Source organism: Monopterus albus, unplaced genomic scaffold (assembly GCF_001952655.1).
Source record: "Monopterus albus unplaced genomic scaffold, M_albus_1.0 scaffold342.1, whole genome shotgun sequence".
Classification (NCBI taxonomy): Eukaryota; Metazoa; Chordata; class Actinopteri; order Synbranchiformes; family Synbranchidae; genus Monopterus; species Monopterus albus.
In genome coordinates, this window is record NW_018128222.1 from 13,198 (window position 1) to 26,334 (window position 13,137).

A 13,137-nucleotide genomic window follows, 5' to 3' on the forward strand; every position below is an offset into this window, starting at 1 on the left:
TCCCAACTTGTTTCACTCTAAAGCCCAGAGAAGACACAAAGATTTCCCAACTTCTTTCACTCTAAATCCCAACAAAGAGATGATATTAAGTGGTTTAAAAACGTATCCATATAACCATCTACTGTTCAGTCGCTCAGAGCCCAGGCCGAGGGATGTCTTCTCCTAGTTTGTCCAGAGAAGGCTCATCAGCCACGTTGTCTCCGCTTGAGATTTCTCTGTCAGGAAAAATAAAAACTCTTCCTGCATGGCCAGTTAGAAACGTTAATCAACAACTTCCAAGTTAGTTCACATGAGACATAGAGTGTGTCAAAAGAAATGATGTCACCAGTCGTATTTTTGTACACGTGAGACTCCCTAAGAGCGGCCTCTGGTGTAAATGTTTAATATTTTTATCTCATTCGTTTTCTCGTTTGCTTCAGTAGAACACCTTCCTTGGCTCTGATCCTCTGGTGTTATTGTTGATATTTCACTGGTGCTGCTGTAGTATATGACACAGAGCTCAGAATAACAGGACATATGACCTGCATAGCCCATGAGTGGCTTTCTTGGTCAAGGCCAATTTGTCAGCACCGAACCCTAGAAAATGTATCTCCCTGTTTACAAATGGAGACTGGTTTACTATTCAAGGGCAATGAGCACCAGCAGCCTGATCAATACTGAAAGCTGCTGTCGCCGTTTCCTGCCGACAAAAGAAGCATAAATCACATGTAATATGTATGTCTGTTTCAGTTACTTGTGCTCCCGTCCCGCTCTTTCTCTGCCTTTGTTCTCCAGAAGTCAGAAAAGACATATTCTTCGGGGACACAAAGGGGCGATTCTGTGCCGCCACCAGGCTTCAGTCAGAGATGGAGTCATAGGAGGTCAGCTGCTGGGGAACGAGCCAGGCCTGTTGTGTGCCAGAAAGGAGCAGAGTGGAACTGACATAGACATTAAACCCAGAGACACTGGTCATTTTTGAGCTTCACATTGTTGAGCAGTTATAATTAATTCAGCTGATTTCATGCTGTGCCCATGACATTTGCAGGGAGGGAAGCCTTGAAAACAGTCATTTTAAATAGTCACACACATATGAAAAGCAAATTTAAGAAAGATGATTGCTCCACAAACTACAGCAGTGATGGTTTGTGGTCCCACCCGGTTCCTGTTGCCCTGAAGCTGCAGGTCCAACAGAATAGCTGCTGGATCCAAACGGTCTCGTGCTACGTGTTCTTCAACACTCAGCTTCATCACCACAGTCATTTTGAGAATGTGTCTTATACAACAGCCTTGGTTTGCCTTTTCAGAAAGCTGCTGAAACCACCCACTCATTGGTTTCCTGAAGAAAAATAAACTTAAAAATTTAAAGTGCCTGGTGAACCTGAAGGAGTGTGCACGGCCTATGTCTGTCTGACTGAGCTGCCATATTATCACACATTCCAGCATAAGCAAACTGCTGCTGTCAATGGTTCCTCTGTGTCGCCGTCACCTCAGAGACAACAGGAATGCTCCTCCACTGCGGCCCCCTCCCCGTCCCTCTGCAGGCCGAGGCCCAGGCTGGTCTGTCTGAAGACGAGGAAAGGGGCAGAAAGACTGAGGCTGAGAGACTAAGATTGCACAACACGAGATAAAAACACAAGGAGGAAATAGAGTCATTTATGCGACCTACTCTATTTCCTCTGTAAATGATTAAAGCGATCACCAGGTGAACAGATAACATTTCATAAAGTCATGTCATCTTCATACACATGGTTAGGATAATGATTCTCTGGGGCTTTGTGATATGATACAGATCCTTCAGTGAGTGTGTCAAAAGAAATGATGTCACCAGTCATATTTTTGTACAGCTCACCACAAAGCAACTAGCTGGACTTTAAGAGCTATAGCAACCTCACCCACTTCCTGTAGAGAATGCGTAGGCCAGTGTTTCAAGTCCTTTTGTCTACATTAACCCACAGTGTCTGTCAGCATCGGCACAGAGAGCCCAAACAGGCCTGTTTACTCAGGGGAGGCCCAGTGATGGAGAGAAGCCTGACATTTCCTGTTCACATGCCAAGGAAAAGACATTTTTCTGCCAGCCATCCCATTTTCCCATCTGCCTTCATAATGTAACTGAAACACATTCACACACCAGTTATACGCAGCTGTGCTGGAAGAGGAGGAGCTGTTAAATACTGTCTGCTTAGTTCATCATTAAAATCTTTGATGTGTATACATCTATTTTTATAAGCCGAGGAATGTGGTTTCATTGTGCCCCTCTGCAGCGTAGAATCTGAACCAAACTGACACACAGTCATCTTTTCTCCTTAGTTAATGCTCAGAAAGCCACCGAGTCTTTCACCTGCTGCTACGTGACCTGGAATCATGGCACTGATTGTTACAATGCTTCTTGGCAAGATGCACTTGTCTCTGCTTGTTTGCTTTTATGCCACTTCCTCAGGTGTCCCGGGTATTTAATTACAGTCATTCTCTGGGAGACACTGGAGACAACACAATCATGTAATGAAACTGTCAATTTGTTTCACCGCTGAGTTTCCCTTGTCTTCAGTGTGATTAACCATAAAGCTCTTTCCTGTAGTTTTACAAGGTGAGAAGAGGTTTTGATGTGAAGCACCTGGAGAGTGAGTCACAGTGTCTCTATGTTTTGTGACAAACCTTCATTACAAAGCTCACAGTGTAAAGAAAGCGGAATGACACTTCATTCTCAGTGCTGTTCTCCTAACAGCACCGTGTAACAGACAGTATTACTGAGACAGTACTGAGCTTCCTGGGTCGGCGGTCTAAGGTTGAAAGCGCCATCTAGTGCTCTAACATTATAAATGGTCATCGCTTTATGTGGGATCCTTTCCGCCGTGTTGACTGAGGAACTTCGCTGTGACGTGGTCAAATGGGGCTTCCTTTGTCTTTCCTGGCTGCCGATTCGCTGGTTGTGATTGACCGAAGGTGGAGGAGCTGAGTGCGCCCAGGTGTGCGTAAAGGAGGAGCTGTGCTTTCCATGCAGGTGGGGTCTACACATTCTCACCTCCCCAGTTTCATTCCTGGTTCGAGTCTGGACCTGAACATAATGTATTCGACCTGACTGCACTTGGTTAAAGTCATGAGTGGTAAGTCAACATTTAAGATGTCGATACCCTCCTTAGTGCGCTGTTTACTCCACGTCTGCGTTCATGGTCGCTGACTGTGCTTGACTGGGAAATGGTTGACAAAGTTGCGGCTGCTCTATCAGTCACAGAAGTAGGCTACACGTCGTATGGCAGCAGGGCTGTGTTACAGCCTGTTGGTGATGTGTTATCAGGGATACAACTCAGGTTCCGTGTCAACAGAATGAAGACTGCAGCTCTGAAGCACAAGTATAGAAAGTGTTCCTCAACACTTTACATCCAGTTCACAAACACACTGTACAAGTCTGACACCTGCAAATCTGAAATGTGCTGCTGTTCCCACTCGACTCAGTCTTTTTCTAAAGCATCCACTGCTGTTTATTTTGGCAGCCACTGGTTCATTTCTGAGTTGGTTTGACACATTTGGAGGCTTCTGATAAACACATTTTGTCCCTATTCTTCATGTTGCAATGTATCCGAGTATATTATTGAATCAGTATCAATGAAGATTTGTGTCATTTGATTTTTAATAATTTCATCTAAATGGACGTAGATCTTCATTTTGCAGCACAGAATAACAGATTGTACAGTTATAACTTGACTTTGGGTTTAAATTGGTGCTATCAACCATTTCCTAGTAGATTATACTAGTATTCCAGTTTGAGTGAGCGTTAGGAGGAGTTACCTGGCAGTTGCATGAGAGCAGCATCTCATTGGGCTGTTTATGAGGTGATGGCAGAGATTCCAGAGCATCCAGACCTGCTTTAACCTGCCTGTTAGCTCTTCTGATCAGCTGCACGCTGCAGCACACACTCACTCTCATTAATAGCAAATGAGGACAGAGACACTGGTAAATACATAAAGGCTCATAGTCATGACTGATTAATTTGTTGGCTTTTTTCTTTAATTTAATTTTAAGTAATGTATCCCATAAATCTCCCATCAGAAGTTATCAGAGCCCAGAGTAATGTCTTTACTGGTTGCTTTATAAAACGAATGAAACACGATCTGCTCTGCAGAGAGAGGTGAAAGGAGCCGCTGACCTCTGTTCATACCCCTCCCAGGGTACTTCGTTCTGCTGATCCTAGATGTTCCTAGGACGAGATTAAAGATAAGAAAGGTGCCTTTGAAATAGCTGCCCCCATATCATGGAATAGTTTACTCCTCTGTATTAGAACTGCACCCACACTGACAGCTTTATTTGCCTTGGCTTTTAAATTAAACTGAGATGTTATGTGTTCTACGTGTTGTCTTTTGCTGGTGTTATTCTCTGGTCAACTGATGTTGTTTTTAATCGTGCCTATAAGTAAATTTGACTTGACCTGGTCCTCTTTGTGGTCAGAACAGACTCGTTTGCTACAGTAACAAAAACGAGACATGGAGTTCTGCCTGTTTGGAGGCTTGTGTTGCTACAGTGTGTGTTTAATCTCCTCTGCATCACTCACCGATCCTGCAGCTATTACTTTCCACACAGGTAATTCAGATAGTAACTTAGTTGTAACTGTTTGTAACAGACTCCTGCCACATCAGGCTTTATTCACTTTGCTTGTCTCATCCAGCGAGAAGTGAATGGGGCTGAGAAACCTTTGTCTGTGCTGTATGAGTCACACCACTACCGTCATTCCTGTGTTCTGAGACACTGGCCCACAAAGTGTCTTTCCCACTAGTTTATGACCCTCATATCAGCAGACTGTTTGCTCTACAACAATTAAACACAGTCTAAAACTTCTGCTGCTGCGATGTTCACTCACACTGTGTCTGAAATGCAGGGTTTTGTTCATTCATGCAAACATTTATTGGCTTTATCTCTTGAATTTAACATCATATCTGATTCTGTGGTTTTAGTGTGTATCTGTCAGACTCAAATGTTGCAGGGAGTAAATCTCCCTCAGCATTCCTTGGATGGTTTCCAGTAAGCAGCTCAGTCCCATTCTCTCACCACTCAGCAGATCAGCCCAGTAATCCTTAAAGCATCCTCAGGAATGTCTTCCATTATGTAGCCATTCAGAGTTGGACAAAGAGGATCACCATGCAACCAAAGTTCATTAATACTGAATATAGAGTATGGCCAACAGAGGTTCCTCACATCTTGTATCTCTGTGTTCAAATGCAGAATGACTGTTTAGAAGTAACAGCTGTAATGAGCCACTTCTGATGGCTGAGAGTTGCAGAGACACAGATAAGCATAGCCAGACAAAAACAAACCCCAGTGGAAATATTTAGTCTAGGACTGGACATGAGACGTGCCTTTAAATGTGGGAAAGTAAAAGAGATATGGTCCAACAGTAACAAACATATCTGGACTTTAATCTAAATTCACGTAAGGAAACTGCACACACAACATTGTGCTTTCATCCCCTTCACTCTTTTTTCAGGATGTCTTATTGTTTTTCCGACTGTTCTCGTCTGGCTCAGATTTCTTGAACTGAAGTTCTCGGTTTCTTGCAGGTGTCACAGTTTGGTCCGAGGACATGGCTGAGGAGGAAGTGCGGCCTTCTCCCCCCTGGTCAGAAGAACGCTGTGAGGAGCTGTGGGACCGTGTGGAAGGGGTGCGGCACAAGCTGACACGTGTCCTCAACCCGGCCAAACTCACGCCGTATCTGCGTCAGTGCAAGGTCATTGATGAGCAGGATGAAGACGAGGTGCTCAACTCCACGCAGTACCCGCTGCGCATCAGCAAGGCCGGTGAGGTGAAGGCGAATTCATCTGAAGACACTGTCATCATCTATAATAATCTTTATTACTGTTTCATTACCAGTGAGTTGGCTCATTCATCATGGTTGGGAAACCTACGTAACCACCCCCCGTTTCAGTTGTGATAGTTTACTGTACCAAAACAGTGACATGAGCATCAGTTTAATCATCAGTGATGAAGACAGAGGCCCTGGGACGCTGATGAGCCTACACTGTCTGAATTTATTTGCTCCTTTCACTGAACAGGTCGTTTGTTGGACATTCTGCGTGGTCAGGGTCAGCGAGGGATTCAGGCCTTCATGGAGTCACTGGAGTTTTACCACCCTGAGCAGTACACACAGCTGACCGGAGAACAGCCCACACATCGATGCTCCCTCATACTAGGTGAGTATAGGCTTCTCTGCAAATTTCTTTGTCCAGATTTCACAAGAGAATACATCTCTCATAAACCAGAACAATGTGATAGGATTGCTACTGACTGTAACTGTGTTGGTAGATAGAGACATCTTCAGTCTTTAGACTTTCTGACATGGGAAAAATGGCTTGAAAAGGAGTTGCGAGTCCACACTCAGAGCCAAGAACATCAAACTGTGCTAACTTGTTAAAGGTTACATGCCACATGAGCAAAAAAGATGCATAGCCAGCATATGAACAAAACTGTCAAATGTTTGGTTTGACCTCTGCAGCATATACATACTGTACAATAGTTCTGTCCACCCAGATATACAGTATATACAGTCTGACATTACTGAAAGTGCATGCTAATCACTTTAGAACATAAAATCTTACATCTGTCCTCACACATTACAACAAGCCTCTGACATTTTGAACATTAACCAATAACCCCCATGACCTTATAACCTCCCCTTGTCTCTCTCCCAGATGAGGAAGGTCCCGAGGGTTTGACCCAGTTTCTGCTGCTGGAGGTGCATAAACTAAGGGAGCAGCTCCGAAACACCCGCATGTGTGAGCGACGCCTGTCTCAGCGCTGCCGAATGGCGGAGGAGGATCGCAGCCGCGCTGAACGTAAAGCACAGGAGTTGCGTCACGACGTACTGCAGCTCGAGAGGTTTGCCTGACTTTTCTGGGGAGCGTAGTTTGTTCCTTTAAGACTGAATCCTACTGTTTCTATTAGATAGAAACCGAAAAGAAACTTTTGTCTCAGGGATGATTGGTCAGTGACAATGATTTGTCAACCATAATTAAGAGACGTTATAATAACCTTTGCTAAATGAGTGAATTCAGACAGTCCATTATTTCCCAGGTCTTTTCTCACAGTTTGCATTGTGCGATAGAAATACGACTAAGAAATATTAAGATTGTGTGCACTGGATGATTTGTGATCTAAAGGCTGCGTCATGACTGGGAGTCAGCCAGCCGAGAGCTGGGGAAGCTGAAGGACCGAAACCTGGAGCAGGCCCTGAAGTACTCCAGGGCCCTGGAGGAGCAAGGCAAAGCCTCCACCCGAGAGAGGGAGCTACTGAGGCAGGTAGGTCGTTTGGAACAGCACAGGTAAAAACAGAAACTGTACAGAAAAGCCCATCATGTGTTTTATGATTCATTTATCCTGGTAGAGAGGCTGAGGCTGTTTTATTTTGTCATGGCCAACACATCCAAACCTAGGAGCTAACACAATCAGTCTTTTATTGAGAAGCAGCCCCCTCACTGCTACGAGTGAAGTGAGAAGATGAGTCAGGCATTGCTCAACCGATCCACAGAGTGGATAAACACTCCTCGTCCCCCAGCTTGTCTGCTCCTCAGAACCCTAAGGGTCTCCATGTGAGCCACAACAAATGTCTGCTGCCAGAGATGCAGCTTATAACAGTCATTTCATATGTTGAGACAGGGAAAGTTATTTTTAGGTTCACCTTGATACCATAAGGCAGAAAATACCAACCTGAGGCCTTTTCAATTGAAGCTGTTTGGTCTGGCACACAGCTGCAGGAGAACTAAAGTGAGCAGTTCAGACCAGGAATTGCTATCAGCCTCGTTTTGACTTTGTTCATGCACTCTCACAACATGTACCACTGAGATATGAACCACTTGCAAATACCTGGAAGTATTTGTTTCTGGGCTTCTGGCAATAAGGACCTGGATAAATGCACCAGGTGAGCAACTTCAGCTGCAGAGAATAGACGCTGTGTTTTAGTCCGGTGTCTAGCTTTAGTCATCTATAGTGCACACAAGCTTTTTTCCTAATCGCACAAAGCCAAACCTCTGCTCTGTCCGGGTGCCGTTACATTAGAAAATTCCTGAAAACATCTGACAGATGGCCCCCGAGATGCACTAACAAAAACAAAACTTCAAAAGTAAAATTAGCAAAGTAACCTACTATACTGTGACCACTGGTTTTAAAATCACACAAAAGATTCAGATTATATGGAAGCATTCACCAAAAACTGGACACCTCATCTCCAATCTATCAATTGTCTGTTTGCTGTTCTTTTGACTTTAATGTGTGATCAGCCGTCATGCTCCCTTTAGCTTTTTGCATTGTTTTTGGATTAAGAACTGCAACTTGCAATAAAATCAGCTGTAATACCTGTGTTCTTTTGACTTTAATGTGTGATCAGCCGTCATGCTCCCTTTAGCTTTTTGCATCGTTTTTGGATTAAGAACTGCAACTTACAATAAAATCAGATGCAATACCTGGAGCCTGAAAAAAAACTCTGAATTTTATGGTTACCTTAAAGCTCCGAGAGTCATGGTATTTAGACTGACTCCTGGGGCATCAGAAGCTCTGCACACTGGTAGCTCCATGGTTTTTTTTTTGTGGCTATATGGAAATACAAGCATACATTGTGGCTGAAAATCAATCTTAAAGCAGGAGGAACCTAATGTTAAAGATATTTCTTAAGGTCTTTCTACTTGAGAAAAACATTCAAGAAGTTACTCGTTTCATGATGCATGTTTGTTTCCAACCAAGACGTACACTACCAGATTTTTAAGTGTGGGGACTTTGTCTACAGGTCAATGTTACACATGGCCAAAGAAGCAAAATGGCAGCGAGCAGCAGCCTAAACTTAATGTTTATTACAGTAAACTTAATGCATTACTGCTGTGACTTAACCAGAAGATGTTGCATTTAAGTTAGTGCAGCTTGAGTTATACAGTATATTGAATGTTATGTTTGTTCTTATAAAAGCAAAATTAACCTGCTGGATTTTTGAAGAGAGTTGTCATTTATCAGAAAGACAAAACATATCAAGTGAAACAATGTGCGCTGTACTTGGTGCTGAAGAGAATCCTGAACAACTTTTGACTCCAGAATCTGAAACACTGACCTCATTAACCCCATCTATCAATAATAGTCTGCAGAAACAAGCTTCATGTAGTTTTAACTATACATTTATTTCAGTTACAATTTTTAGGAATTAAGAGTTTATACAAAGTGTGTTTAAGAAATACCCAATGCTTCTTTGACAGTTTACATTTCTATGCCTCCTCACAGGCGACAGCTGTGGCTGAAAGAATAATTCTACATGACGTCAAACCGGCACACTTGACTGTACAATTAAATCCATTTGTATAGCGCCAAATCACACCAAGTCATCTCAGCATCAGTATAGAGGAAAAAGAAAAAAAAAAAAACCCCCAACAAATCCCCCTTGAGCAAGCACTTGGCAACAGTGGAGAGGAAAAACTCCCTCTAGAGGAAGAAAAACTCCCTTTACAAGAAAAAAAAACTCCCTCTAGAGGAAGAAACCTCCGACAGACCCCGACTCAAGGTGGGCGGCCTTCTGCCTCGACCGGTTGGGCTGAGTGGAGAGTTTTCATAATCATCACTTCATAGAAAACAAGGCAACTACACTCACTTTGTGAGTGAGCTTATTTAAAGTCTGAACCATCTGTCTCTGCCAGGTTCCTCCCTCCCCAGACCCTAAAACACGCCCGGTTGATATCGCAGCTACCGCGCCACAGAGCTCTAACAAGACCATCTACCTATGAAACTGCTAAATGTATCCCCACGCCAGTGATAATACTTTACAGGGGCGGGATGAATTCCCCTGCTGGGAGGCCTCCCACAAATCGAAAATCTAATAAGTACACAAAACGCAACGCTTTCCCTCCCCAGGCCTACCTGAAGCGCGAGTCTCCCCCTTGAAACTTGGCAGAGCGAGACAACTCAGAAATTCAACCCTAAAGTAAAATAAAGTTATTACAATCTGGGCAGTGATGATTTTGAAACACCACAACTACACTTTACAAGACAGGCCTATAATAAAGCACAACTTAATGTGTATGGAGAATCAGTCTAACCACTAAGCCTGCCCCAGTAATTCCACCATTTATCACAATTATTTTTACATCATTAAAGTTCCAAATTGCAAAGTCCAGAAACAATTTAACTTAAAGTCCAGAGGAAAGGTTACAGTTCAGTAGCTGCAGTCATCTCATCCAAGACAGAGGTGAACTCAGGTAAAGCTGAAATAGTCCCTTCAAGATCAAGTCGACGCTCAGGACGTCTGTAGCAGCCTCCTCATGGTCCCGTTTGCGTCACCAGGTTGTTTTCTCCAGCTTCAGTTTCTTAAGGTTGGGCATCAGAGATGAAAAAAGAAAAGTCACTCAATTGTAAGTACAAAGACAAAGATTTTATCAAGTGGACAGAAGTGAATACCTGATGTCTCTGAAGAGATCAACTCGTTGTACAGAGGCATCATCGATGAGGGTCTGGTACAGCAGGGTCTTTGTCTTCTGGTTCCCAGCATCCCACGTGCTGTCGCCTGGAGCGGGGGGGGGGGGGAAGACAGGAAACAGCTTGGTAAACTGCAACTTTTCAACCAAGTAAAATCTATTTTTCTCTAACAAAGATTATAGCCCGTCTACCTGCACACTGTCCCTCACAGTGGCTTCATTCTCCCTGACTGGTGCTTTCAGATATTTGACTAGGGAGCTGTGGAACAGTGCATTCAATTTAGAAAGAGGAGGAGGGGAAGAAGATCTAACCACCACCAGCATGGTCCTGAAACTAGTTGTGTTCACTGAGAACAAGAGATGTAGGTTTGTTAGTCTAAAAATCTAAAGCTCAAATACTGATGAGGATGTGAGAGGTGTGCTGCTTCTTGTCCTTCCATTATTCCCAGTGTAAGGGCACAATGCATTAACTGAGTTTTATATGCCTTTATCAAGTCAGGTCTACTCTGTGCATCCTCATCTTGAACTGTGATAGTCACAGCTGGCTCTGTCTCACCAAATCTACCTTAAACATATCAATTGTACAGCGCATCTCTTAGTAGGATCATAACAGCATACCATGTCAGCCGATTCACAAAACCAGAGGGATCCTTGTCTGGTTTTGGAATATGCACAACCATGGCACACCATAACTTGAAAGCTCGGACTCCTTCACACACTGAGAAGAAGGGGAAGGAGGAAAAACCTCTTATGATGAGTCGACTCAGTTGGCCTCATTCTCTGTAGTGTGGAGCAGCCCTGGCTTCCTTAACCCTAGAACTGACTGTTACTCTGCACTGATTTAATAAGAAACACAACCTGTAATGTTTCCAAAAGACAGTAACTATCACTGATTTGACACTACAACTGTCTCCCATGTTGGCTCCCTACTCTCTCACTTCTAATGTATGTCTCATCTTAGAAAACACCATCAGTGTACATTGTGTAGGAATATGTGGAGTTGGAAAAGAGGACAAGCTAATTCATGCTGCTAAGCTAAGAAAGACATGATGTACTGCAAAGGGCCAATTTTCATTTTAATAACTGAGGTACTGTCCCTGCAAAGCTTAGTTCCTTCCATACAAAGTCTGTTAGCCTTGAGACAGTTCAGCCCACAGTATAATCTTGCTATAAGAAAGTTAAGAGTAAAACTCAGTAATACGTTCAATATGGTGTAAACCTGTGTAGTTGACAATCAGGCTTCATAGTATCACTGCTGTTGTTGTCACAGACAATAGGGAAAATCCACCCAAAATGGGTGTACACACGCTTTTTTTATAAAGTCATCTATCTCTGCCAGGCTCCCTCCCAACAACCCAAACGCACCCCCAGCTGGTACCGCGTAAACCAGGTCCGACAACAATGTAAATAAACTGTCTAAAGTATCCCCGCATCAGTGGCATAACGCTTTGCAGGAGTGGGATAAATTCTCCTGCTGGGAGGCCTCCCAACATCCGGAAAATCTAATACGAAAACCTGAACTCTAACCTCACCGGGCCTAGTTGAAGCGCGAGACTCCCTCTTGAAACTTGGCAGAGCGAGATGACCCAGAGGCCTAATGCTAAAGTACAATAAACTGTTTTTAAAACAAATCTCTATAACAGCATTTAAAGATACATAGTACTGTTTGTGAGAAAAAAAAAAAAATATTCCAGTTTATCTAATCTAACGTTTAACTTGACAAAATATTGTGTCAAAAAAAGATTTTACATGTATTCTAACAGATTATCTATGGGCTGAACAGCAGTAGAGAAAGCCAGTGTCCCAAACAGTGGGACAGACAATTAAGCTAATGTGTCAAAGTATAAAGTGGGCACAGAGTAACAGGCAGAGTTTACCCCAGTAACCAAAGCAGTGCAGGACTATTAAAATGCGTGATACACTGACTGTATGCGACCTGGTAAACAGATGAGGGGCATGAGGCAGATGGTTAACGACTGAACTTCACCCCCAGTAGGACACAAGACTAACACAGAATAGATGGGCATGTTGAACAGATAGGCAGTGAGAGAGAGGGAGAGAAAGCCAAGTCCCTTCAATACTTCCTTTATGAGTATCTGGAGGTGGTACAGCAGCAAATGGTCCCACATCACGGAGGTCGTCAGATGGTTGGTGACCGAAACTCCACCTGGATGTGAGAAGCAAAGAGATTTACTGCAAGTTGCCATGGTGACCATGTTAGACAGACAAAGACACATCTTGTCAGTCCTCACCTTATGAGCGTCCTGCCATGACCAGCACTGCTTGTTGTGGTGTCTCATGTCACATACCTGTTGGAGGAACTGAAAGGCAGGACTGCCTAAAAGTTTAGTGCCTTACCTTTTTATCAGACTCTTATGGCTCTGTTTACTTTTATGGACAGACGAGAACATGCAAACAAAGGTGAAGAGAGAAGTGTGCATGCACAGCAACAAACAGACAAACATAAGACAGACATGCAGATGTACAGACAAACAGAAAGGGCACAGATAGGAGCTTCACTGGCGAGGTTCTTCAGAGGATCCCAGGTTTCAGTCCAGATTGGCATATTCAGCTCCAGAGGAAAGGTTCATTCAGCTGCTACCGCCATCTCATCCAAGGTGATGCTGGAATTATGTGTAGTTGACTGTGCTTCCCACAGCTGAGGGGGTCTCATTGGGTCAGGTCGAGTCTGAGTCTCAGCACCAAACAGTGTGGTGCACACGCCAAACCA

The 13,137-nt window shown here is 43.6% G+C and overlaps 1 protein-coding gene and 1 long non-coding RNA gene across 2 annotated transcripts in view; one reads left to right on the plus strand and one right to left on the minus strand.

The window, feature by feature from the left end:
* Positions 1-2,828: 2,828 nt before the first annotated feature.
* zmp:0000000896 (caspase recruitment domain-containing protein 10) overlaps positions 2,829-13,137 on the plus strand; it is an 18,818-nt gene continuing 8,509 nt past the window's right edge. Inside the window, exons 1-5 of the mRNA XM_020624966.1 lie at positions 2,829-3,080; positions 5,526-5,762; positions 6,018-6,155; positions 6,654-6,840; positions 7,122-7,260. Coding sequence (XP_020480622.1) covers positions 3,074-3,080; positions 5,526-5,762; positions 6,018-6,155; positions 6,654-6,840; positions 7,122-7,260 — 708 coding nt within the window. The 5' untranslated portion in view covers positions 2,829-3,073. The remainder of the gene's footprint in view (positions 3,081-5,525; positions 5,763-6,017; positions 6,156-6,653; positions 6,841-7,121; positions 7,261-13,137) is intronic.
* On the minus strand, positions 10,890-13,131 carry LOC109974650 (uncharacterized). Its single transcript, XR_002277005.1, has 2 exons — positions 12,659-13,131; positions 10,890-12,573 (listed from the first exon to the last, which is right to left on the minus strand). It is a non-coding gene; the product is annotated as an uncharacterized LOC109974650 (long non-coding RNA).